This window comes from Pleurodeles waltl, chromosome 11 (genome assembly GCF_031143425.1).
Source record: "Pleurodeles waltl isolate 20211129_DDA chromosome 11, aPleWal1.hap1.20221129, whole genome shotgun sequence".
NCBI classification, from domain to species: domain Eukaryota; kingdom Metazoa; phylum Chordata; class Amphibia; order Caudata; family Salamandridae; genus Pleurodeles; species Pleurodeles waltl.
This window is the reverse complement of record NC_090450.1, coordinates 408,502,900-408,530,671: the sequence shown is the minus strand read 5'-3', so window position 1 is coordinate 408,530,671 and position 27,772 is coordinate 408,502,900. Positions and strand designations below refer to the sequence as shown.

At 44.5% G+C, this 27,772-nt stretch overlaps 1 protein-coding gene across 3 annotated transcripts in view; it reads right to left on the bottom strand.

The window, feature by feature from the left end:
• UGGT1 (UDP-glucose glycoprotein glucosyltransferase 1) overlaps positions 1 to 27,772 on the bottom strand; it is a 1,185,714-nt gene that overhangs the window by 160,027 nt on the left and 997,915 nt on the right. For all 3 annotated transcript variants that reach the window (XM_069213734.1, XM_069213736.1, XM_069213735.1), the window contains one exon: positions 24,621 to 24,735. In XM_069213734.1, the coding sequence (XP_069069835.1) occupies positions 24,621 to 24,735 (115 nt within the window). The remainder of the gene's footprint in view (positions 1 to 24,620; positions 24,736 to 27,772) is intronic.

The following is a 27,772-nucleotide window of genomic DNA, read 5'->3' as shown; positions in this document are numbered from 1 at the left end:
AACATACACCCAGAGGGCATCTTAGAGATGCCCCCTGAATACCTACCCGACTTCTAGTGTAGGCTGACCAGTTTCCGCCAGCCTGCCACACACCAGACATATTGCTGGCCACATGGGGAGAGTGCCTTTGTCACTCTGTGGCCAGGGACAAAGCCTGTACTGTGTGGAGGTGCTTCTCACTTCCACCTGCAGGGAGTGTAACACCTGGCGGTGAGCCTCAAGGGCTCACCCCTTTTGTTACAGCACCCCAGGGCATCCCAGCTAGTGGAGATGCCCTCCACTGTCCCCACTTTTGGCGGCAAGGCTGAGGAGATAATGAGAAAAACAAGGAGGAGTCACCCACCAGTCAGGACAGCCCCTAAGGTGTCCTGAGCCGAGGTGACCCCTGCCTTTAGAAATCCTCCATCTTGAGTTTGGAGGATTCCCCCAATAGGATTAGGGATGTGCCCCCCTCCCCACAGGGAGGAGGCACAAAGAGGGTGTAGCCACCCTCAAGGACAGTAGTCAATTGCTACTGCCCTCCCAGACCTTAAAACACCCCTAAATTCAGTATTTAGGGGCTTCCCAGATCCCAGGAAATCAGATTCCTGCAACCTGAAGAAACAAGAAGGACTGCTGACCTACAAGCCTGCAGAGAAGGAGGAAGACAACAACTGCTTTGGCTCCAGCCCTACCGGCCTGTCTCCAACTTCGAAAACCTGCTCCAGCGACGCAGTAGACAGGGACCGGCGACCTCTGAAGCCTCAGAGGACTGCCCTGGACCAAGAAACTCCAGTGAACAGCGGCCCTGTTCAAAACCAGCCACTTCTTTGAAACAAAGAAGCAACTTTCAAAGACTACACGTTTCCCGCCGGAAGCGTGAGACTTCACACTCTGCACCAGACGCCCCCAGCTTGAAATCCAGAGAACAAATACCACAGGGAGGACTCCCCGGCAACTGCGAGCCCATGAGTGACCAGAGACGACCCCCCTGAGACCCCACAGCGATACCTGCAGAAAGAATCCAGAGGCTCCCCCTGACCGCGACTGCCTGTAAGAAGGGACCCGACGCCTTGAACCAACACTGCACCCACAGCCCCCAGGACCTGAAGGAAACGAACTTTGACGCAGGAGTGGCCCCCAGACGACCCTCTGCCTCGCCCAGGTGCTGGCTGTCCCGAGAAGCCCCCCTGTGCCTGCCTGCACCGCTAGAGTGCCCCCGAGTCCCTCCATTGAAACCAATACAAAACCTGACGCCTGCTTTGCACACTGCACCCGGCCGCCCCTGTGCCGCCGAGGGTGTGTTTTGTTTGCCTACTTGTGTCCCCCCCAGTGCTCTACAAAACCCCCCCGGTCAGCCCCCGAGGACGCAGGTACTTACCTGCTGGCAGACTGGAACCGGAGCACCCCTGTTCTCCATAGGTGCCTATGTGTTTTGGGCATCTCTTTGACCTCTGCACCTGACCGGCCCTGAGGTGCTGGTGTGGTAAATTTGGGGTTGCCTTGAACCCCCAACAGTGGGCTGCCTATGCCCCAGAACTGAGACTTGTAAGTGTTTTACTTACCTCCTAATCTAACCTTTACTTACCTCTCCAAGGAACTGTTGATTTTTGCACAGTGTCCACTTTGAAAATAGCTTATTGCCATTTTTACAAAGTCTGTATATGTTATTGCTTTCATTCAACGTTCCTAAAGTATCTAAGTGAAGTACCTTACATTTAAAGTGTTTAATGTAAATCTTGAACCTGTGGTTCTTAAAATAAACTAAGAAATATATTTTTCAATATAAAAACCTATCGGCCTGGAGTAAGTGAGTGTGTGTTCCTCATTTATTGCCGGTGTGTGTACAACAAATGCTTAACACTACCCTCTGATAAGGCTACTGCTCGATCACACTACCACAAAATAGAGCATTAGAATTATCTAATTTGCCACTATCTTACCTCTAAGAGTAACCCTTGGACTCTGTGCACACTATTTCTTACTTTGAAATAGTATTTACAGAGCCAACTTCCTACAACACCTTCTATGGCAACATTGAGATTATCACTGCAGCATTTGCAATAAAATTATTTGTGAGAAAACTGTTCATGGCGGGGGTGCAAGTTATAGTTCCCTTAGTGCGCGACCTATAGTTAGTTGAGTTAACTATAACTATAGCTGCTGAATTTCTATGGTTTTGTGCAAGTACAATCAGAACCTAACTATAAAGTTCCTGTAACCTTTGTTTTTTTCAGTGAAAAAAAATATATTTAGATGAGGAGGATAAAAGATGAAAGCTTAACAGTACAAGAAAATCTGGTGATCAATCTCTCCTCAAAAAAACTTGATAATAAACATTTTAAATTATTGAACAAGGGATTAAGTTTCTGTCCAATGACAAATATGGTTCTTGCAACTGCCAGAATTGATCTATACACGTTTTCTAGGAACGGTAAATGGAAAAAATGTTATACACAAAAAATTCAGAGACAAGAAAAGATCAAACCACAAGAGATCTCTCCCTTAAATACATCTGATCGAGGGCCATTGAGAATCCTTTCGGCTCTAGAACAAGAATCAGAGAGAAGCTCAGAGGAACCGAACTATAAAGACTTATCTGATTCTGAGCTGTGTCAGACATTAGGATTACCAATGGATGCAACCACTTCCAGTCAATGCAGACTTAAATCCCGATTTTGCCCTCAACTCCTGGCTGGTAATAAAATAGATCTATTTCAAGAGGTAATGGCAGATGGACTAACAAAGATGGCTCTGGAATCATCAAAACAATATGGACACACAAATATGACACAAGAAGTTTGGACAGCATTAAAAGACTTAAAAGAAGACAACATAATTGTTATCAACCCATCGGACAAAGGGGAAACATTGTGGTGAAGGATTGTATGGATTACATTAAAGAAGTCAGGAGACAAATGGAAGACAGTGAGAACTATAGTAAACTGGAAAGAAATCCCATGGAGATACATATTGCATATTACCATCAGAAGCTACAAGAATGGCTGGATAAGGGATTATTAGAAGAGGAAGAATATAGGTACCTCAGAACTGAACATTCAATTACCCCTACAATATATTTTCTGCCAACAAAACATAAAAACAAGTCCAATCCGCCTGGTCGTCAAACTGTTAGCTCAATTAGATCACTACTTGAAAATACTTAAAGATTTGTAGGTATCTTCTTGTTTCCATGTGTCTTAAGTCTTCCATCATACGTAAGGGATTCCATGGATTTCTTAAATAGGATTAACAACATACGATGGAAAGATAACTACATAATAGCAACGACTGATGTAGGCTCCCTTTACACTTCGATAAGGCATGAAGATGGTCTGGAAGCATGTCGCTTCTTTTTGAGATCTAGATCCATCAGTTTTTTAGAACAGGCTGAGATGTTATTTGAAACGCTGCAATATTGTTTGACCCACAACATCTTCAAATTTGATGTGAAGTATTATTTACAAAAATGAGGAACTGCCATGGGGACTTCCCTTGCGGCAACATATGTGAATCTCACAATGGGATTGTGGGAGTCAGAAACAGTATGGCAAGACAAAAATCAAGAAACATTAGAACATGTAATCTTATGGGTATCTTATATTGATGACCTCTTTCTTATATGGGAGGGAAACAGGAGACTCTAGTGCAATTTGTAACTTACCTCAATAACAATCCTCAGCATCTAAAATTTACCTATGAGATCAGCAGTACGGAGATCAATTTTTTGTAGCTATTGGGGTTTATATAAAAAATTTGAAAGTTGTACAAGGATGCACAGAAAAACAACTGGTGCAAATAGTTTATTACACTCAAACAGTGGACATCCTCAAACTCTCAAATGGAGTGTTCCATATGGTGAGTTTCTAAGAGTGAAACATAATTGCTCAGAAGATGTGGAACTGAAAATCCAAGTGGGTGACATGTATGAGATGCTCTCCCACAGAGGGTATCCCAGATCAGTTCTAATTGATGCTATGGAGAGGGCAAGGAAACGCAAAAGGGATGAACTTTTGATACCGAAGCAAGGAAACAAGCAGGATGGATCAGGAAATAATGTGAGATACATCATGCGTTTTGATGCAGCTAACCAAAAGACGAAGAAACTGCTAGAAGACAATTGCAAAATAATGCTATTAGATGAGACATTACATAAGACATGGTTGGATTACCCACGGATCACCTCTAGGAAAGCACCATCACCGAGTGACCATTTGACAAGAAGGCACATGATTCCTAAGAATAAATGTGGATCCATTTGGCTAATGCACAAACAAAAAGGCTTCTGGAAAGGCGCAAAATGCAAAGCATGTATGTTTGGAAAAAACACAACAACGTTTAAAGTAATTGATGGTAGAATGATGCAAATTATGGAAAGAATAAGCTGCAATACACCATATGTGATTTATGTATTAGAATGCAGCGGTGGCAAAAAAATATGTAGGCAGTACAGTGAACAAACTGAAACTTCGCATATTACAGCATCTCAGACCAATTAACAACAAGGATCCAACATACTCAATGGCCAAACATATTTGGGAACAACATCAGGGTGATCATAGAGGACTAAAATATTATGGCATCCAACATATAAAGCCTAGTGCCAGAGGAGGAGATCGTGAACTGATGTTACAAAGAATGGAATCCAAATGGATTATCCTAGTTGGGACTGAGGTGCCATGGGGCCTGAATGCGGATGCAGAATTACATAGACACTTATAAGAGACATCTTAATGTGTGGATCAGTCAGCTTAGACTAGTTAACATCTCTTACCAGAAATCAAGGATAGTTCTTAAAAACACATGGTGTGCTTGCATTTTTTGAAATGCAACTATAGGGTTACATAGACATTTATAAAGGACACCTAATATGTGTGTATTAAATCAGGGAGATTTCTTAAGAATATATGATGCACCTGCACTTTACAAATGTGAATGTAGAATTACACAGGCATTTATAAAGGATATTTAACATGTGTGGATCAAATTAGTTGTCATGCAGTTGCACTTTATAATATAAGAACAGGACTTCCCTTGAATGAAGGACAGTTTTCAAAAATATTTGATGCATTTGCACTCTATATTAATATTAGTTACCCTTTCTCTCTACAGACACTTTATGAACATGAGGCACTTACACTTTTGGTAACCACTTGTAGATCTTACAGAAGAATATGACAAATGTACATTGGTAGGATTCCTTCTTGCAATTATTTTTTCATGATCAACCAAAATAATGTCTTACTGATGAATTTTGAAGGGTTATAAAGTACTGAATATAGGAAGAATTAGAATAGGAGTAGGTACCTTACCAGTATAAGGAAAATGTCACTTACCCAGTGTACATCTGTTCGTGGCATTAGTCGCTGCAGATTCACATGCTGTGCATAGTCCGCCGTCTGGTGTTGGGTCGGAGTGTTACAAGTTGTTTTTCTTCGAAGAAGTCTTTTCGAGTCACGAGACCGAGGGACTCCTCCTACTTTGGTTCCATTGCGCATGGGCGTCGACTCCATGTTAGATTGTTTTCCCCGCAGAGGGTGAGGTAGGAGTTGTGTATGTTAGTAATAGTGCCCATGCAATGGAATGACTAAGTATGTACAAAATGAAGGTTAAAGTAATATATTTACAAATGTACAAATGTTGAAGATTACTTCCAAACGGCTACAGGCTCCCGGGGAGGCGGGTGGGCGCATGTGAATCTGCAGCGACTAATGCCACGAACAGATGTACACTGGGTAAGTGACATTTTCCGTTCAGTGGCATGTGTAGCTGCAGATACACATGCTGTGCATAGACTAGTAAGCAGTTATCTCCCCAAAAGCGGTGGTTCAGCCTGTAGGAGTGGAAGTAGTTTGAAATAAAGTTCTTAGTACAGCTTGACCTACTGTGGCTTGTTGTGCAGATAACACGTCTACACAGTAGTGCTTAGTAAATGTGTGAGGCGTAGACCATGTTGCTGCCTTACATACTTCGTTCATTGGAATATTTCCTAGAAAGGCCATGGTAGCACCTTTCTTTCTGGTTGAGTGTGCCTTTGGTGTAATAGGCAGCTGTCTCTTTGCTTTAAGATAGCAGGTTTGGATGCACCTAACTATCCATCTAGCTATACCTTGTTTTGATATTGAATTTCCTGTATGAGGTTTTTGAAATGCAATAAATAGTTGTTTTGTTTTCCTAATTAGTTTTGTTCTGTCAATGTAGTACATTAGTGCCCTTTTGATGTCTAATGTATGTAGTGCTCTTTCAGCTATTGAGTCTGGCTGTGGAAAGAACACTGGCAATTCTACTGTTTGATTTAAGTGTAACGGTGAGATGACCTTTGGTAAGTATTTTGGGTTGGTTCTTAGAACTACCTTATTTTTGTGTATTTGAATAAATGGTTCTTGTATAGTAAATGCCTGAATTTCACTTACTCTTCTTAGAGATGTAATGGCAATGAGAAATGCAACTTTCCACGTTAAGTATTGCATTTCACAAGAATGTATGGGTTCGAAAGGTGGACCCATGAGCCTTGTCAAGACAATGTTGAGGTTCCATGAAGGAACAGGTGGTGTCCTTGGTGGTATTATTCTCTTTAGGCCCTCCATAAACGCTTTAATGACCGGTTTTCTAAATAGGGAAGTTGAATGAGTAATCTGCAGGTAAGCAGATATTGCTGCGAGATGTATTTTTATGGAATTAAAAGCTAGATTTGATTTTTGTAGATGTAGTAAATATCCTACTACATCTTTTGGAGATGCATGCAATGGTTGGACTTGATTATTATGGCAGTAACAAACAAATCTTTTCCATTTACTTGCATAGCAGTGTCTAGTGGATGGCCTTCTAGCTTGTTTTATGACTTCCATACATTCTTGTGTGAGGTTCAAGTGTCCAAATTCTAGGATTTCAGGAGCCAAATTGCTAGATTCAGCGATGCTGGGTTTGGATGCCTGATCTGTTGTTTGTGTTGTGTTAACAGATCTGGCCTGTTGGGTAGTTTGACATGAGGTACTACTGACAGGTCTAGTAGTGTGGTATACCAAGGTTGTCTTGCCCATGTTGGTGCTATTAGTATGAGTTTGTTTTGACTCAATCTGTTTACTAGATATGGAAGGAGAGGGAGAGGGGGAAAAGCGTACGCAAATATCCCTGACCAATTCATCCATAGAGCATTGCCTTGAGATTGCCGGTGTGGGTACCTGGATGCGAAGTTTTGGCATTTTGCATTTTCTTTTGTTGCAAATAGATCTATTTGAGGTGTTCCCCAAATTTGGAAGTAAGTGTTCAGGATTTGGGGGTGAATTTCCCATTCGTGGACCTGTTGGTGATCCCGAGAGAGATTGTCTGCTAGCTGGTTCTGGATCCCTGGAATAAAATGTGCTATTAGGCGAATGTGGTTGTGAATTGCCCAATGCCATATTTTTTGTGTGAGGAGACACAACTGTGTCGAGTGTGTTCCCCCCTGTTTGTTTAAATAATACATTGTCGTCATGTTGTCTGTTTTGACAAGAATGTATTTGTGGGTTATCATTGGTTGGAATGCTTTCAACGCTAGAAATACTGCTAACAATTCTAGGTGATTTATATGAAACTTTCTTTGATGTACGTCCCATTGTCCTTGGATGCTGTGTTGATTGAGGTGTGCTCCCCACCCTGTCATGGAAGCATCTGTTATCACGTATTGTGGCACTGGGTCTTGGAAAGGCCGCCCTTTGTTTAAATTTGTACTGTTCCACCATAGAAGCGAGATGTATGTTTGGCGGTCTATCAACACCAGATCTAGAAGGTGACCCTGTGCATGTGACCATTGTGATGCTAGGCACTGTTGTAAGGGCCGCATGTGCAATCTTGCGTTTGGGACAATGGCTATGCATGAGGACATCATGCCTAGGAGTTTTAAGACCATCTTTGCGTGTATCTTTTGTGTTGGATACATAGCTTGTATCACCTTGTGAAAATTTTGAACCCTTTGTGGACTTGGAGTGGCTATCCCTTTTGTTGTGTTGATTGTCGCTCCTAAGTATTGCTGTGTTTGACACGGCAAAAGGTGCGACTTTGCATAGTTGATGGAGAAACCCAGTTTGAAAAGGGTTTGTATAACATAATCTGTGTGGTGTAAACACTTTGTTAGCGAGTTGGTTTTGATTAACCAATCGTCTAGGTACGGGAACACGTGTATTTGCTGCCTCCTGATATGTGCAGCTACTACTGCCAGACATTTTGTAAAGACTCTTGGTGCTGTCGTTATTCCGAATGGCAACACTTTGAATTGGTAATGTATTCCTTCGAATACGAACCTTAGGTATTTCCTGTGCGAGGGATGTATCGGTATATGGAAATACGCGTCTTTTAGATCTAACGTTGTCATGTAGTCTTGCTGTTTCAGTAGTGGTATTACGTCTTGTAACGAGACCATGTGAAAGTGGTCTGATTTGATGTAGGTGTTTAGTGTTCTGAGATCCAATATTGGTCTCAGACTTTTGTCCTTTTTCGGTATTAGAAAGTACAGTGAGTAAACTCCTGTGTTCTTTTGTGTTTTTGGTACTAATTCTATTGCGTCTTTTTGCAGTAATGCTTGAACTTCTAGTCCTAGAAGGTCTATATGCTGTTTGGACATCTTGTGTTTTTTCGGTGGGACGTTTGGAGGGAGTTGGAGAAATTCTATGCAATAACCATGTTGGATAATTGCTAAGACCCAAGTGTCTGTTGTTATCTCCTCCCAAGATTTGTAGAACTGGCTTAGTCTTCCCCCCACTGGTGTTGTGTGAAGGGGTTGAGTGACTTGTGAGTCACTGCTTGTTTTGAGGGGTTTTGGGCCCTTGAAATTTTCCCCGGTTTCTTGGGAATTGGCCCCCTCTGTATTGGCCCCGAAAGCCTCCCCTTTGATACTGTCCCTGGTAGGTAGACGGTGTTGTTTGTGAGGTGCTGGCTTGTGTGGCTTGACCTCGAAACCCTCCTCTGAAAGTAGTTTTGCGAAATGTGCCAAATGTGCCTCTGCCCTGCAGGGAATAGAGTGCGCCCATGGCTTTAGCTGTTGTCAGTGTCTTTCTTAAATTTTTCAATTGCAGTGTCCACTTCTGGTCCAAACAATTGTTGTTCATTGAACGGCATATTGAGCACTGCCTGTTGTATCTCAGGTTTGAAGCCGGATGTGCGCAGCCATGCGTGCCTCCTTATCGTTACAGCAGTATTTATAGTTCTTGCAGCTGTATCTGCTGCATCCATAGAAGAACGGATTTGGTTGTTGGATATGTTTTGTCCCTCTTCAACCACTTGTTTTGCCCGTTTTTGGAATTCTTTGGGGAGGTGCTCGATGAGATGCTGCATCTCGTCCCAATGGGCTCTGTCATATCGCACTAGGAGTGCCTGCGAGTTGGCGATGCGCCACTGATTTGCAGCTTGTACTGCAACCCTTTTTCCGGCTGCATCAAACTTTCGGCTCTCCTTGTCTGGAGGTGGTGCGTCGCCTGATGTGTGCGAGTTGGCTCTTTTACGAGCTGCTCCTACGACAACTGAATCTGGTGTCAGTTGTGATGTAATAAAAGCAGGGTCTATGGGTGGTGCCTTGGATTTCTTCTCCACCCTTGGGGTTATTGCTCTGCTTTTAACTGGCTCCTGTAAGATTTGTTTAGCGTTCCTTAGCATTCCAGGGAGCATAGGAAGGCTTTGATAATTGCTATGGGTGGAGGACAGGGTGTTAAAAAGGAAGTCATCCTCGATAGGCTCTGAATGTAGCGATACGTTATGAAACTCTGCTGCCCTAGCTACCACCTGAGCATACGCTGTACTGTCCTCAGGTGGTGAGGGCTTAGTGGGGTACGACTCAGGGCTATTGTCCGATACTGGGGCGTCATAGAGATCCCATGCGTCCTGGTCATCTTGGCTCATGGTGGTAAGAGCTGGTGATTGTGACGGAGTCTGTGCCGGTGATATAGGAGTTGCCGGTGGTGGAGAGGGTGGTGGAGTTACCTTCTTCACCACTTTTGCTTGTGGTGTTTTTTCTTGTTGTTGGAAATCTAGTTTCCTTTTTCTTCTGATTGGGGGAAGGGTGCTGATCTTCCCTGTCCCACTTTGTATAAAGATCCGCTTTTGTGTGTGATCTACAGCTGTTGTTTGTAATTCCTCCTCAAACCTGTGTTTTTGAAGTTGGGAGGACAGTGATTGTTCCTCTGAGTAGGAACTGGCTTTCGGTTCGGTTGCTGGGCGTTTTGGCACCGAAACCGTGTCTTTTGTTGTTTTCGGCTCCGAAGAGATTTTCCTCTTTTTCGGTGTCGTACCTTCTTGGCGTCGACAATCTTCGGTGCCGCTATCCCTGTGCCGAGCAGCTTCGGTGCCGCTGTCTCGGTGTCGACCCTTTTCTGCGGCAGTATCTCGGTCCCGAGATTGCTGCGTGCCTGTGTCTCGACCTGAGTCGGACGATCTCGGCACCAGCTCGCCCTTTTTCGGTGCCGATGGGCGGTCACCTACTTTATGGGTTGAGCCATGGCCTGTCGACAGTGGCGTCCCCTGGGCTTTGTCTGTTTTTCTGTGTGATGCTTGTTTCGACGTCTTACTCACGGTTTCTTCGACGTCGAATTCTTCGGAATCGGATTCGTGGATGGAGAATGTTTCTTCCTCTCCCTCTTCCTCGAACCGTTGTTGTCCTGTCGGCGTGGACACCATCTGCAACCTTCTGGCTCTTCGGTCTCGGAGCGTTTTTCTCGACCGAAACGCTCGACAGGCCTCACACGTTTCTTCTTTGTTCTCGGGTGACAGGCACAAGTTACAGACCAAATGTTGGTCTGTATAGGGATATTTACTGTGGCATTTAGGACAGAATCGGAACGGGGTCCGTTCCATCAGTCTCGATGTTGCACGCGGTCGGGCCGACCAGGCCCCGACGGGGGATCGAAATTACCCCGAAGGGCTACCGGAGCTCTTCAAGATTCGGTGTCGATTCCAATCTAACCCGATACCGAACTAAACAATACCGATGAATTTTCGGTTGATTCTGACTAACTTTCCGACACCGAAACACGGAGCGAAAAGGAACACGTCCGAACCCGATGGCGGAAAAAAAACAATCTAACATGGAGTCGACGCCCATGCGCAATGGAACCAAAGTAGGAGGAGTCCCTCGGTCTCGTGACTCGAAAAGACTTCTTCGAAGAAAAACAACTTGTAACACTCCGACCCAACACCAGACGGCGGACTATGCACAGCATGTGTATCTGCAGCTACACATGCCACCGAACATATTCTTATTCAGCTATGTTGATGGTCAATTGTAATTAAAATATGAGTCAACTGAAGAGGCTGGTGATGGGGTTGAGAATATTAAACTGGATTATATTTGACATGCTGTTGCATACCTTGTTGTTAAAAAGTGACCTTAAAGTACTTTATCTTTTTAGTCTAAACTATTGAAACTAGGTGTTAAACATGCATATGAGCAATCACTAATGGTTATGATTGTTTCAAATATTCTCACCGCCATCAGACAGAAAGAGAGAGGAAAAAACTGAAGGACACCCACACAGTTGAGTAGCTAGCGATCGGATAGTAACTAGCGTTTAATTGGTAGAAGGGGGTGGTCACATGGTTTAAATACACTCTGGTTATGTATAAGAAGGCTCAAGCCGAAACGCGTCACTGTTTGTCTTGGACTTGCACTCAGCACTTTATACATTGAAATAAAATGAACTGCTCTGGTTCAGAATTGGTGGTCCCTCATCATTTTTACAAGTGAATCCAGGAACGACTGGGATAGGACCGTGGAGTAACTATTATATATATATATATATATATATATATATATATATATATATATATATATATATTCACTGAACAAAAAAAACAAAGGTTTCAGGAACGTTATAGTTAGGTTCTGAATTTACTCGTACAAATCCAAAGTAATTCAGCAGTTATAGTTGGAGTTCTTCCAACTAACTATAACACGCGTCCTAAGGGAACTATTACTAGCTCCCTTGCGATAACAATTTTATTGCAAATGTTGCTGTGGTGATATCAAAGATGCCAAACAAGATCTCATCAATGATATAATATGTTGAGTGATTAGCTGTGCATTGAGAAGGCGTGAGTTATAGTTACCTTAGGGCAAGAGTTATAGTTACTTGAAAGAACTCTAACTAGAACTGCTTAATTTCTATGGTTTTGTACGAGTAAATGCAGAAACTAACTATAATGTCCCTGTAACCTTTGGTTCTTTTCAGCGAATTTCTATGGATTTTTAATGGAAAGTAATCTTTAATTACTATACATTATTCCAACCCCCGCCACGCACAGCCTTTGGCTGTGCACAGCAGGGGTTGTTCGCAAAGCCTGGCCTGCAGCCAGGCCTTGCAGCCAAGCCCTTATAACCACCCAAACCCGCACGAAGCACGGCCTTTGGCCGTGCGCTGGTTGGCCACAGGTCCTGTCTCCATCAAGGACCTGTGAGTGGGTGCGTGAATGTCTGAGTGGGTCTAAAAGAGGGTGTGTGAGTTGATGAGTGGATTTTGGTGGGCACATGAGTGTCTGAGTGCATGTATGAATGATTGAATTAGTGTATGAATGAGTGTGGTTTTTCTTTCAAATCTTTTCATATTTGGAAATATTTTACAAATAATTTGCAAATTTTCCGTGAATACCGTGCATGGTGACACAAAATTATTTAAAATCCATAATCTACCCTTAAAGCACACCTATATCATACCCCTGCAGTCAGGGTACCTTCACCCTGACCCCTTATGACACTTTCAATTAGGATTTTCACCCCTGGGGATCGTGTTCTGTGAAATAAAATGGCGGCTGCAACTTTCTAGTAAGGTTGCGATCAGCCAATTACAGAGCTTTTTTTCGCATGTGTATTCAAGAAAATTCACAATTTTTTGTGAAATATTCGCGAAGTTGCCCAGTCAGAGATATACAAATTTGGATTTCCCTAAATTTCTCAATAACTACTGAATGGATAGGACATTTAGACATGTCTACAGCCCAAACCGCTGAACAGAATTACACTAAATTTGTTAGGAAGCTAGATCCTGTTGTGAAGATGACGCTTTTTGTAGTTTGGTGTAAATCCGTTCAGTAGTTTCTGAGATATCAGAATTTTAAAAAATACAGATATATAGGGTCGCAGATCCAGATCCGCAGATGCAGATCCGGATTTGCAGATCTGGGGGAAAAGCAAGGCCCTGATTGGCTGGTCGCAACCTGAAAGAAAAGTTGCAGCTGCCATTTTGTTTGTCGCATTGGTTCGGGGGTGGAAAAAGGAGTGTGTGAAAACACAAAAGGGGTCAGCATACAGGCATCCTGACCCCCTAGGACAGATAGAGGCAAACAATTGCCCAAGTATTATTATTTTTTGTTCGTTCTGTGGAACCGCAGATCCAGAAGTGGAACCGCAGTTCCAAAGAAAAATGGAAAACAAAAACCTACCCACTGCATCCAACCTCATGCTGCACACAGCCTAAGGCAGTGTGCAGCTTGGGTTTGGGTGCATGCAACTATAACTTGCGCCTTCGCCATGCACAGCTAATTATTCCACATATTACATCATTACTGACAACGTCTATGGCATCATTGATATTATGAATGCAGCATTTGAAATAAAATTATTAATGAGAAAACTGTGCATGGTGCAGGTGCAAGTTATCTTAGGGCACACGTTTTAGTTACTTGATTTAACAATTACTTTAACTGCTGAATTTTTATGTTTTTTTACAAGGAAATTCAGAACCTAACTATAACATCCCTGTAAAATCCCTGTAAAATATATATATTTTTTCATCACTTTGTTCCTCCGAAGAAAGAAACGCCTCAGTCATAGGATGTCTCCTTTAAAATTGATTTATTTTGGCAAGATAAACACCCGCCCGACGCGTTTCGGGAGTCTAAAATAGGGTTTGCCAAATAAGATGGAAGAAATAGGTTTCCAGGATATAAGAACTCAAAATTGCCCAGTTGAGATATGATTATTTGTGAATTAGATGGATACTGTAATGTGGATAAATATCCTCAAAGGTAGCTTGAATATTATGCGAAACTTTCGTTTTTTTAGTATGATGGTAAACATGATAGAATTTGAAGTGCGAAAGCGGACCTTATGAAATAATGGAAATAAATTAGATATAATATTGCAAAAAATTGACAGCAAATACAATAGGAAAAATAAATTATTTTGAGCAAAAAATGCAGATTCTATGAGTAAAAAACAGACTGTAAGGAAATGTTAAGAAACGATTAGATTAATGTGAAGAAAAAACATGTTTAAAGATTGACGCCGTAATAAGGGGAATGCTTTTTGACTGTCATTTATGTTATTTAAATGTTTTAGGGTGATATATGGAAATATGGATAAATAATCCCCGTGAACAAGGGAGTTTTGACTCCCGAAACGTGTCTGGCGGGTGTTTATCTTGCCGAAATAAATCAATTTTGGAGGAGACATCGTGTGACTGAGGCATTTCTTTCTTTGGAGGAACACAGTGATGAATAATACGGGGGCTCGCGACCCCGCCTTAGTCTGCCATGAGGACGCAGACCAACGCGTATCTTGGAGTAGGATTGTATATAATATAAATATATACAAACACACACACAAAAAAAGCTTTTTCTTAACTTATTTTGTGGTACACCTTATTATATGTATGTCTTTGTTTAATTCAATATAGATTTGATTTTTAAACCAACCTAATTCAGAGTACATACAAGTTACTGCTTCAGACGCCTAACGTTCTATCATACTGCTAACCATGGCACATCTGAGACAATCAGTCATGTCCAGTCCTAAGAGTATCAAAAATTGCGCTGCATTACAACTGTCCTGGATAACCTGCGTAATAGATGCCTGAGGGTCACCTGGAACTTCGGGTAAAACATCAGCCACAATATCCCACAGGGCATTGGAGTAGTAGCTAGGGAGACAACTGACACTGATAGGTCAATGCAAGGCTTGTGGATGAGAAAATCTTCTTGCCAAACTTGTCTATTTTTTTGGGCTCAGAGTCAAGAAGTGGTACTAAAGGCATATGGGTTGACTCTACTGGGGGACATCTGCCCAGCAAACTTTCCGGAGTCGGAGGCTGTGCTAGGAAGGCAGGATCACCAGGTGTAGGATGATGATAACAGGAAATCAGTCGATTAAAGAGTGGCCCCTGAACAGGGCTTAGCCAAGAAGTCCAGAAGTTAGTCAGTAAGTGTCTCATTAAATGGGGGCAGTGGCTCAGTGAGAGTCTGGCCAGGTTCTACGACTTCTGTCAGCACATTAGTTTTCACTTCCATGGATGGCAATTGTATACCTAACACTTTAGCTACCTTTCGCATCAATGCATCGTAAGAGGCACTTTCATTTGTAGGCGTACCAAAGGGAAAGGCAAGGTCAATATCAGGTTAAGTGTCAAGCCCAATGACATTCTGAATCTCTTCATACCAGTTGTCTTCATTATACTGGGGAACATAACCATCCCATCATCTTACTGGACATTCTCAGAATAGGTGCCAGAACATTATGTAAATTCTTGGCCCTACCCTGTGGTAAGTGCAAGGAATTAGAATCTGAAGGGTTGCCAAGAGGTTGCGCCAGTCAGTGCTGGTTGCAACTTTGGTCAAATACGTGAGACATTCAATTCAGAGTTCGATAGCACTATGGGCTGTATATTCTCATCCAGTTTTGTCAGTGGTGATGTGCGCAGAACTGGTGCAGGGGTGGTGCCAGAGCTGAATTAAGCACCAGAGTTGGTGCTAAATCCCATACACTTCCAAGGGGTACAAACACTGCTGTGGGCAGACCCGCCATCAGAAGTCCCTCTTGACGTCCCCATGGGTCCTTGGGGCTAAAGGCCAACCAGGAGTAGCTAAAGTATCACAAATGAGCACCATGGCTTCTCTGAATGTTTCTACTTACGATATCGCCCCTTAGGGGCCAGGAAGATTTAGGTGCGTTGAAACCAGAAGTCATTGTGAAGCCCATGTACCCTCTATGGAGTTCAAGAGTGACAGGAAGGGGTAATTTCCTACTTGGATGCCTGTGTTTTTTCTTCGACTTGACCGAACGCTTAGATTGCAAAGACCTGTCACTGGAATTACTACAGCAGTGGGAACGGGACAGTGAGTTCAACTAGTCAGGGCACAGAGTCTTCTTGTTTTTGGAAATGTAGAGTTTGGCCTTGTGTTCCCGTATTTCTCTCAGGAGTATGTGGGCACAGTTGCCACATGCCTTAGAGTCGTGGCCCGACCACAGGCACCACAAATAGACTTCGGGAGGGTATGTCACAGACTTCAGTTTGTGACAGTTCCTGCATGGTTTGAACCCTGCGGTTTTAGGGGGTGACTTTTTCATTCCACACTGAAGAAAAGGTTGTATAAAAAAAATCTGGTGAAAGACCAGAAAGAAGCTCTGGATCAGCATCTGAAGCATGGAAAGAAACTGACATCAGCACACATGGGTGGCGATAATATGCAGCTCAGTTGTCAATTCCAGACCGTAACAACTTTGGCGTGGAGCCATGATACGCTGCCTAGCAGCATGCAGGAGAACTGCTCTGAAAGTTTATAGATCCAGTCTTATACCTGGATATTATTCATGAGGTGAGGAATCTACAGCCATGAGTATCCAATTGAAAGAGCATTACCAAAAGTAAATAACTTGTTCTTCAGATTGATACTTCTAACTGCAGATTTCTCATCTTAGAATAGCTACTAAAGTAGTACCTCCTCAAGGATGGTTGGGTGAATTATATCAAAAGTCCTGCACGACTAAACGGGTAAAAAGTTCTCCATCTAGTTGTCAAGGTAGTAGTGGTTTGTGAACGTGTGCACTGATGTGCTCATTGCAGCCTAACAGTTATCAAGAACAGACACTCTGCATGGCAAAGCTGTGGTAGTAGCCTTAGCTTTGGTGGAATGAGCTCTTGGACCTTTGAGAGGCGGCTTCAGGGTAGGTGCATAGTTTATTGTGATACAGAGACGACTAACCATCTTGACTAAGTCTTTTTCTGCACTACCTTTTTTCTCCCAATGAACCCCATCACCCCCCTCCTCCCTCAACACACCCTGAAATTCCCACAAAAAGCTTCTCTCTCACCCGATGGTCCTTGGTTCGATCAATGTAAAAGCTTAAATCCTTTTGGGGTCCAGCATATGAAGTCCCCCTCTCGCTTTGGATGAGTGAAGAGGGTGAAAGACACTGGTAGGGTGAAGGACTGGCCATTGCTGAAGGGAGTCACCACTTCAGGCAAAAAGGCCACTAGTTTCCTCAACATCCAGTTGTCAGGGGAAAGAGTGTTGTAAGGCTCTGATAGTTCCTGAAACTCACTCATGATGAGCTGAGATGACTGCAATGAGGAAGACAGTCTTTAAAGTCAGAAGATGAAACAAAAAGAAGTGCATCGTACCACATGAGAAACGTCAAGAACAACTTAAGGTCTGACTGTGGCATAACTAATGGTTTGGGAGGGAGACGTGCTAAACCATTAATGAATTGCTTCACATGAGGCCATTAAACAAGGATGTTTGGTTTGGCAAACACAAAAAGTCTTAAAGGCTAACCAGAACAAGTTACTTACCTTAGGTAATGCTCTCTCAGAGACTCTATCCCACTACAGTTTCTCAGCTTTTGAATATTTCCCCAGGCATCAGTCTGGATCTGGAACCTTTTAAGCAGTACCACTGCTTGACTGCACATGGCACTTTGCAGCCCCTATTGATGCCTTTCCACTTCAGAACACTCCTGCTCGCTGTCAGTCTTTTTCAATGCAGTCCAGGCCACCAGACTCAGAGCCTCAACTACAAATTGTCATTGACCAGTGAGTAGATTGCTAGATGTGGGATATTTTACCAGCAAACTTCAGTGCAAAGAACAGGAAGGGTTCGTGAGGATCTTGTTCTTGTGATAAAAGACTTCTAACCGCAGATTCCTCGCATTTTGAATAGATACCAAGGCAATACCTCTTCATAGGTTGGTCTGTGAATCGCCTCAAACCAAAAGTTCCAGCAGGACTGATAGGCAAAACGCCCCTCTTAGCAAACCTGGCAGTCCAGAGAGTAGTGCTCTGTGAACAGGTTTAGTCACCTGGCAAATATCCGGGACTGGAACACCACGAGCCAAAGCAGCGGTTGCAGCATAGGTTCTGGTGGCATGAGCCTTTATCCTTTCCAGGAGCTGCTTCTTGTTCAATGTGTATAACATCTATGCAGATCCAGCAAGAGATGGTGTTTTTCTGCTTTGTTTTCCCTCCTGCAAACCCCACAAAGAGCTCATAGTTTATTCGGTGTTCTTTGGTTCAATCGATGTAAAAATGCAGCCCTCTTTTAGGGGTGTAAGTGACGGAATCTCTCCTCCTCAGAGGGATAAGGCGGAGCACAGAACACTGATAAGGTGCTGGTCTGACTGATGTGAAATGGTGTCACTACTTTGGGACAGGCTGCAGAAACAGTCTATCTGGGAAGAATGTGGTATAAGTTGGGCTGACAAGTGCTTGGAGCTCACTCATCCGGCGAGGTGGTGTTGTGCCAACGAGGAACATTGTCTTGAGCGTGACAAGTCACAAAAGACAGCTGTGTAAACACTTAAAGGGAGTAACAACAACTATGTGAAGACCAGGGTAAGACCCCACTATGGGATAACAAAAGAAGGAGGAAACAAATGTTGGAGTCCTTTAAAGTAAAAAAGTGTTTTAAGTAAGGAAACCTGGCCTGGCAACTGTGAAATGGATGAAAGGTACCCTTTGATACTTTGCCCTGTGGGGTGGGAGTTGTCGCATATCCTCCCTGTGGAGTTGTCTGGTCAGAGGACAGATGTTCATGCTGGAGCTCTAGATACCATACTGTCCCTGCCAATCTGGGGCCACTATGAGGACTTGAGCCCAGTTGTTCCTTATTTTCTTCAGAATTGGGCATGACAGGTATTGGTGGGAAGTCTTATAGGAGTCTTGAGTCCCAATGTTGGCGGAATGCTTCTCCAAGAGGGAAGCCTTGGAAACTCAAACATACAGAACTGCTAACATTGAGCCTTCTCTGCCACAGTGAAGAGATCAAGCAGAGGATCTACTCATGCCATCGAATAGGCCTTGCATCACCTCTGGGTGTAACTGCCACTCGTGATCTGCAGGCGTCAAAAGGCTGAGCTTTTCTTTGCTGACAAAGATTCTGCCAAGTCGTTCAGCACCATTAAGATTTCTTGATCGCCCAGCCACTTTCAGAGGCACAGAGCCTCCTGGCCTAGGGTCCATGACTCCAACTATCCCTGTTTGTTGCAATACCACATGGCAGTGGTGTAGTCTGTGAGGAAGCCATGAGGCTGGCCCTCAGCTCCAGAAGGCTGATGTGGAGGCAGATCTCCATTCAAGACCAGAGACCTCTGATCTCCTCTCCCAGGTGGCTGCCCCAACCCAGAAGTGCTGCACTGGTTTCCACTATCAGCTCTGGGAGAGGTCTGCCACTGATCCAATCGCAGCTGAGCAATCACCAATGCACGTCTATTGCAGTTGCCTCTGAGACCTGGTCACGGCCAGAGAGGTTAGGCCCACTCAGACTTCAGATCAAACTGCATAGCCCGCATATGCCATCTGGTGTTCTTGACCGGCAGGATGCAGGAGGCCATCAGTCACAGATGCCTCAGAGTTGACCACAGTGAAATCCAGGACAGAGGCTGAAAGAACGGAATCGTAGCCAGAGTGTCCTTGACTATCCATTCCAAGTGAACAGCAAAAAATCAATTGATTTTCTGGGGACCGGTGTGAAACGTAAAGTCAGAGGTGGAGCTGGCACAAGCATCGGGGGGAACCCACCAGCAGTATCCCAGATGGAGGGCCTCTTGGCTCCGTGAGGCACACAGATGCACCAGAGTGAGTCAGAAGTGATCCAAAATGTCAGTGCATGGTCTCGCAGATCTCTTGGATCTGCCTCAGTGTCGCAGGTGGCTCCAGAAATTCAGGTTGTGACAGCAAGTTGCAGGATTTGTACAGAAGTCAACAAACTTCGGGAGTGAGATTGAGAGGCAGGATAACACCATTGTGCCTTCTCAGGAGTAGAAGAGTGGTGAGAAATAGAAGGGCCCTGATTGGATTTCTTATGCTTTTTTTTTTAATTTTTTTTTTTAGACTTACCCGAGGAGCTGAGAGTGACAATGAAAGACCTTGGGACCGACTTCTGGACCAGGAACGCGATCGAGACCAAACTTAGGACTTGGACCGGTCCCGATGTGGGGTCTTCCAATGCTTGGTGATCTAGAGTTTCACCTTGCAGTGCTCAATGGCCTTTGAATTAATTGATGCAGAGTCACTAGAGACCTTCGACTTGTGACTTGACCACAGGCAAACCAGACTGTCAGACATTTGCTTGCACAGTCCCTAACAGGTGTAAACTCAGCCGTCTTGGGAGGTGACATCTTTCCTTACACCCTGGTTTTGTTTAGAAAATTTTATAGCTAAAGTGGTCTCGAAGAGACAAGCGGAAGCTCGGGATCCCCATCTGATGGGCGTAAAGAAAGGAACTGACATCAGCGAGATGAGTGGCACCTCTATCGGCTCCTTGCCTCATTTCCAGAGTGGAACAGCGTCCATGTGTAGCCGCACAGTGCCACTTAACAGTACGCAGAGGTACTGCTCAAAAGTTTCTTGATCCAGTTTGACGCCTGTGGAAATATTCATAAGGTAAAGAATCTGCAGTTAGAAGTATAAATCAGAAATAGTCTTGATGGACCAAAGACAAAAGAAACTATCAGTCAGTTTGGCTTGCAAAAGGTTCATTTTGGGGATGCCACCAGGCAATTAATTTGTACCAGCACTGAGCATAAATTAACTTTGTGGAAGGACACCTGGAGGCAAGGATGGAATCCACCACTTGAGGTGACCGATCAAAAGCAGTTAGCTGCTGCAGCTCAATCTTCGTGCACGGAGGTGTTGCTTTTCAGGTTTGGGCGAAGGGCAGATGCTCATGCGCAGAAAGTGGGGTCGACCAATGGTCTAATTATAGCTGAATAGCCAACACTGCAGACAGTGTCCTGTATCCTCTGATATAGGTATTGCATCCAACAGGTTTCCTTGGTGCTGGTCCCATTAAACTTGCAATTCTATTGCAGAGCCTGCATATGCCACCTGGCATGGTTAACCAAGAGGATGCAAGAAGATAAAACGTTAAAAAGCCTCAGAGCTGCTCTCACTGAGATCCAGGCACAAGAGTGAAATACCAGTATCATAGCCTGAAATTTCTGGACATTCTGCAACAGAAAGAAGGCCCTGAAATGCACAGTATCCAGAACAGCTACAATGAAGGAAACCCTCTGCGAAGAGCTAGCTGAGACTTTGGCTCATTGATCATAAACCCAAATGATGTCAGAAGATTAATTGTCTGGAGGTGAAATACGACTAACTGTGGCGAGCTCACCTTCAACAGCCAGTCATTGAGGTAGGGTAAAATTGGTATCCCCACTTCTGAAGATGGGCAGCAACAACCACCATCTCGTACCGGAGGAGTACTTGTAAGGCCAACAGGAAGCACAGTAAACTGATAATACTCCTGGCCTACTTTAAACCGTGGGTAACCTCAGTGGGATTTGAGGACAGGTATATGAAAAAATGGGTTCTGCAGGTCTGAGGACACCATCCAGCTGCTTTGGTCTAGGGCAGACAGGATCTGGCCCAGCATCAGTATTCTGAATTTGTCCTTTCACAGGAAGGCATTTAGAGGACAAAGATCTAAGATGGAACAAAGACCCCCATCCTCCTTCGGCTTGAGGAAATAGCAAGAGTAGCAACACTTCCAAATGTCCAAGTCCCAAATTATCTTGACGGCTTCTGTGGAAAGTAAAACTTGTAACTCTTGCAGAGAAAGGGAAAGGTGTTCCTCTGAGAGTTGGTCTGATGTGGGGACAAATTCAGCAGAGCATACAGAAAGGGTAAGGCAAAGCCTTGCTGAACTATTTGAAGGAACCATCCATCGGATATCTAGTTCATCACCCTGGGAGAAAGTAATGGATCCTACCTCCCGCAGGGTAGTTGTGCACCACCTATGGCAAGCTAAAGTAGTTTGGTGGTGCCTGTTGTTGCAGGGGAAGGGGACTGTGAGGTCTGGTGCCCTTAACTTTCACACTGCATGCCGGATCCAAATCTGTGACCTTGAAATGACTGCAGTGGTTGATGATGCCTATACACCAGACCCATAGAGTAGCCACAGAATTTCCTAAACTGATAAAGAAATTGTTTGGCAGGGGTCAAAATACCCAGAGAGCATGTTGCATCCCTTATCTCTTTGAAATGTTCCAAGGTAGAATCATCTTTTTCGCCCAACACGTGATCCATTAAAAGGTGTCTTTTTCGCCTAACAAACATGAGCCATGAGAGAGGCATGTATGTCCCCAGAGAATCCTGTGGAGTGCATCCACGCATGGTGGCAGAAACTACACTTTTGCCAACCGCCCATCCTAGACTATCAGTAGTATCAAGGCGAGCAAAAATCATGTTTTGGCAGCATCTTTCCCATCCTGAATGGTTTGAGCCAGTGAAGTCAGAAAGTCTTCTGGGACTGTCGACAAGAGGTTGCTAATCATGTCCCAGAGTTCATGTGTGTATCAGCTGGATAAACAAACTACATTGAATGATCTCAATCTTAGGTTACCAAAGAGAACATTCATATTCCAAGCACCTTGATCCTTAGACATCATATCCTTTGGGGAACGAATTGGAGTATAATGTGCTGGCTGAAGCCTAAACAACCAGACTCTGTGGATTAGGATTTTTTGTGAAGACATCATGGTCTTCAAGTGCCAGTCTGTGGCATCTGTCTCCCTGCCTATTCACCTGTGGCAAGAACAGGCTTTTGACCAGGTGCTTAATAGGATGTCAGTGAGGGTTTGATTGAAAGGAACCAAGGGCTCAGATGTAGCTGGTCAAGGCTGTAAGATTTTCAAAAGGAGAACTGTCTTAACCTCAATAGAGGGCTGTAAATGGTTCATGACCTCAGCTGCTCACCAAATTACTACTGCAAATAGTGCACTTTCCTCTGTTGAAGGCCCAACGGGTGAATTCAACCTTATATCAGGGGACATGTAAGCCCATTGGATTCTTCTAAGTCCTTGTAAAAACTGTCCTCATCATCATGAGGGTGTAAATCATCCCCATCCCTATCACCACCACCATCTTTGGGTTGTGGCAAGCTTTACTCAGAATCAAATCCAAAAAGATAATGGAGCCTATAGTGACACATTCACTCTATTAGGGGCATAGGACTAGGATTAGTTTATTTGGTTTCCCGCTGCAGTTTAGTAATTTTATAGCGCAACATTGATCAGGATCATGCAGAAGTCAGTTCGAGGTCAGACATCAGAACTGGCACGGGTGTCCGAATGGGAGGAACTGAAGTAGGATGTGGAGCCGGGGTGGAAGAATGCACTTGAACCAGAACACAGTCTGTAATGGGTCCAAGAGAGTAAGACAAGGCACAGAATACAAATAATTGTGTCAACGTGCAGGGGTGGCGCTTCTCTGTGACTCAGGTCTGTCACTTCAGGGTCGGTATGGAGTCAATGTGGAGCCGCACTGAGCCAACTAGCAACGCACTAAGTATTGCTTGTATAAGCTTTCCAGATCCAGTGTGGCACATGGGAAGTATTCTAAGGTGCGAACTCAGCATTCAGAAGTAACATCAGAAAAGGTAGTCAGCAACAGGAACAGGATATAGGGGGTTATTACAACTTTGGAGGAGGTGTTAATCTGTCCCAAAAGTGACGGTAAAGTGACGGATATACCACCAGCCGTATTACGAGTCGATTATATCCTATGGAACTCGTAATACGGCTGGTGGTATATCCGTCACTTTACCGTCACTTTTGGGACGGATTAACACATCCTCCAAAGTTGTAATAACCCCCTTAGGTGAAACTAAATCGCCATAAAGTTTGGTCAGGTACACTATTAGCATAACAACAAATTAATACTTCCACTCATAACATCTATGTCTTTGACCTGTGTGGGCGTCCCACTGCAATTGTTATACGCTATATGGATAAGTAATGTGAGTATTGATCTTAAAACAACACTGAACCGCCACCCACTTATACCACCTACTCAAACTTGCAGCAATGAAATTATGAGTGCACTGAGACATCAGGCAAAACTAAAAAGTTAAATATGCTTGCAGAGTGACAGGGCAATTTTTTTTAATATTGTTTGCTTTATCACTTTTGGTATTTCCATTATAGCAAATGACTTGAGCATACATTTTCTGAAAGCCCTCTAACATGGAGTTTAGAGATGTATTTAACTCACATCCAGGTCTGTCCTAGATTGTGGGATTATCTGGCATCAGAAGGCACTATGTGCAACTCATTTCCTAGCATTGCAATTGAGGGAGGAGTCCTACCCTAACAGAAAATTGTTAATTTTTATTCAATGTTTCTGGGGCAGTGCACACCATTTTTTAAATAATTTTCTAAAATACTCCCTGGAGTAAAATGGTCAAAAAATCATAAATGCACTTTAAATTCTTAATATAGTTTACCATATCCTGCAAAATGCATTGGTGGGTTAATTCTATACAGATCTTCACCCATCTCTTCCCTCAGAAACAGTAGGCCTTGCCCTCCCAAAACAAACTTGCCTATGAGCCTGATCTAACACTGATTGAAGATGCTAAAACATGTTCCAAAACCACAATAAAATCTGAATAACAAAGATGCACACCTGATCAAGGTTGGAGAGACTGTTGGGGTCTTGGCTCAACCCTTGGTACTGTCCTCGGAGTCTATCACCAGCTGCTATTTTACGAAACTTCTTCAAATCCACAACATACAGGGCGCTAGAAAGAATTAACAATATAGATTTTCAAAACATCAGCCAAGTTTTCTCTACAACAACAACTAGTAGTCACAATCCAAAATTGTAATATGGCAATTTTTCAGCTTTCAGAAGAGACTGGAGTTGACAGTGGCCAACAACACTAAGTTAAATATTAGTGATGACTAGGTTTCTGATATAAGCCCTATTTTTCAGCATATTCTTGGTCTATGAAATAGCTACCCCCAAGGTGTTTTGAAATGCAGTTTCAAAACCCCAAGATACTCACAGCAGAGAGTGATACCCTACGAGTACACAGTTGCACCTATCAAGGATACTAAATTGCAGAACTGAGAATATAACTGGTTCTTGAAATGCAAGTGCCTTCACTTACAGGATCTTTGGTAACATACAAGTTACTTACCTTTGTTAACGATATATATCTGGTAGAGACATATTCTAGTTGCAGATTCCCTACCTTAGAATTTTCCCCCAGGCGTCAGACTGGATCCGGAGATTTATTTTTGTTGGGCAATACCTTCGAGCATCGATCGACTCAGCGGGCGTCGTAGTCACCATGATGACGTCGGGAGTAGTACACAGACGCCGCCTCAGTGCAGTGAGGTCAGTTACTTTTAACGACTTTCCACATCAAAGCACAGAGCCGCAAATAACACAGATTGGTGCACCAGAGCGAAGGACCTGAAATGGGAATCCGTGTCCCTAGAAATCACTTTGCAAGCGGGGAGAATAGGTGGGTCGGTAAGGAACATGCAACTAGACTATGGTGGTCATTACAACAATGGCGGTAATAAAACGCTTACTGCCGTGCAGAAGACCGCCAACACACCGCCGTGGCCTCGGAATTCCGCCACAGCTATTATGACCCACAGCACGGAATCCGCCAAAATTCAGACACCCACACAAGTCCACCACACCAAAGGTCAGTGATAAACTGCTGAAAACAAATCCTCCACCGTCACGCCACCAGAAATACGCCCACACTATCACGACACACGAATCCACGCGGCGGTCTTTCAACCGTGGAATTCCATTGGCGGTACACACCGCCGCGCTCAAAATACACACACTCTTACAAAACACAGCCACATTGGACAATTCGAAATACACACACCTGATACACATACACACACCACTCCCACACACCCAATACAATATAAAACACACACCCACATCACCCACAAACCCCTACGACCACAATTACCAAGAGAAGGCCAGAGAGAGACACTACAAACTACTACCAAGCATCCACAGACACACAATACCATCACCCACAGAACATCCACGCACCTCACACAACTAAATATCAACACACTTATCACTACACACATCACCCCACACATCACCCACACCACCCCATGGCACGGCAAAGACACCCCAGGTTCTCTGAGGAGGCGCTCAGGGTCATGGTGGAGGAAATCGTCCGGTTAGAGCCACAGCTATTCAGAGCACCGGTGCAGCACACCTCCATAGCTAGGAAGATGGAGCTATGGCGAAGAATAGTGGACAGGGTCAACGCAGTGGAACAGCACCCACGAAATCGGGATGACATCTGGAAGAGGTGGAACGACCTACGGGGGAAGGTGTGTTCCGTGGTCTCAAGACACCACCTTGCGGTTCAGCGGACTAGCGGCGGACCCCCACCTCCTCCCCACAACTAACAACATGGGAGGAGCAAGTCTTGGCGATTCTGCATCCTGAGGGCCTGCAGGAGTAGATTGAGAAATGGACTCTGGTAAGTCAAATCTTAAATATTACATCCCCCACCCTACCTGCATGCCATTACATACCAACACCCTCACCCCCATCACTCCAACTCCTCACAAATGTCCCAACATCACAACCCACCCATCCCAACACCAAGCCCTGCATGCAACAACAAAGCATGGACACTGCACATACCCATACACCCCCCTAAACCACCATCACACAAGGTCCCACACAGGAATGCAAGCACTGGGGTACACGGTCACCCACCTATTGCACACCATGGCACACACAGATGTAATAAACATCCTTTTATACCCCTGCAGGACCCCTACCCAACGTTACCGGACAGGAAGGTCCACACATGTCCACACCACCAACAGAAGAGGCCCACAGTGATGATAGCAGCTCTGTCCAACTGGATCTAGATGACCAGCGGGCCCATCGGGGACCTCGGGACAGTCGGTTCCCCTCACACAGTCACAGGCCACTACAGAGCTTCCCCCCCTCTAGAAACACCAGCACAGCACCCACCCAGCGGGCCCATACCTCTGTCCCCAGGACACGTTAAGCAGCAGTGTGTCCACCACTACAGGGAACCCAGGCTAACCCAACAACAGGGACCTGGGGGCTGTGGTAGTGGGCACACGGTCCAGAGGACGGAGGCCCAGGAACACAGGGGAACTGGGAGGGCTTCTGTGCGACAGGGGGAGGACAGGCCAAGGGAACCCACTCTCCACGAGGCCCTCTCCTCCATCATGGGAGTCTACCACCACTCCCAGGAGACGATGGCAACGGTACTGGCCAAGTTTAAGGAGACCCGGCGCCTGCAGGAGAAACAGTATTTGGGCTTCAGGGAGGAACTCATAACCATCAATTCCACCCTAGGCACCATCGTAGGGGTGCTGAAGGAAGTACTCAACACCAGGAGGGACACTGTGGCACAACAAGGGGCCCCTGACACTAGCATGGACGATGAACTGCCCACCACCTCCGCCGGCGCTAGTGGACACTACCACCACACCAGCACCCCACCCCCACCCCCTGCAGAGGGAGAACCACCCTGCAAGCGGTCCCTGAGATCCAGGACAAAGACAAGGAAGGATGCCAAGACCCCCGCCAAGAAATGAGACCACCCTGAATGTCATCCTTTTGTCCCACTTTGTCACCCTGTCCATCCACAAACTGCCCCAGCTCCACTTCCTATGCACATGTGGGCAATGCACATGTGAGACTAATAGACTGGACTCTGCCAAGGACATTCCTCCACCATCACCCCTCACCATTTTACAACACCCTCCAATATTGAGCACTTAAATAAACACCCCTGA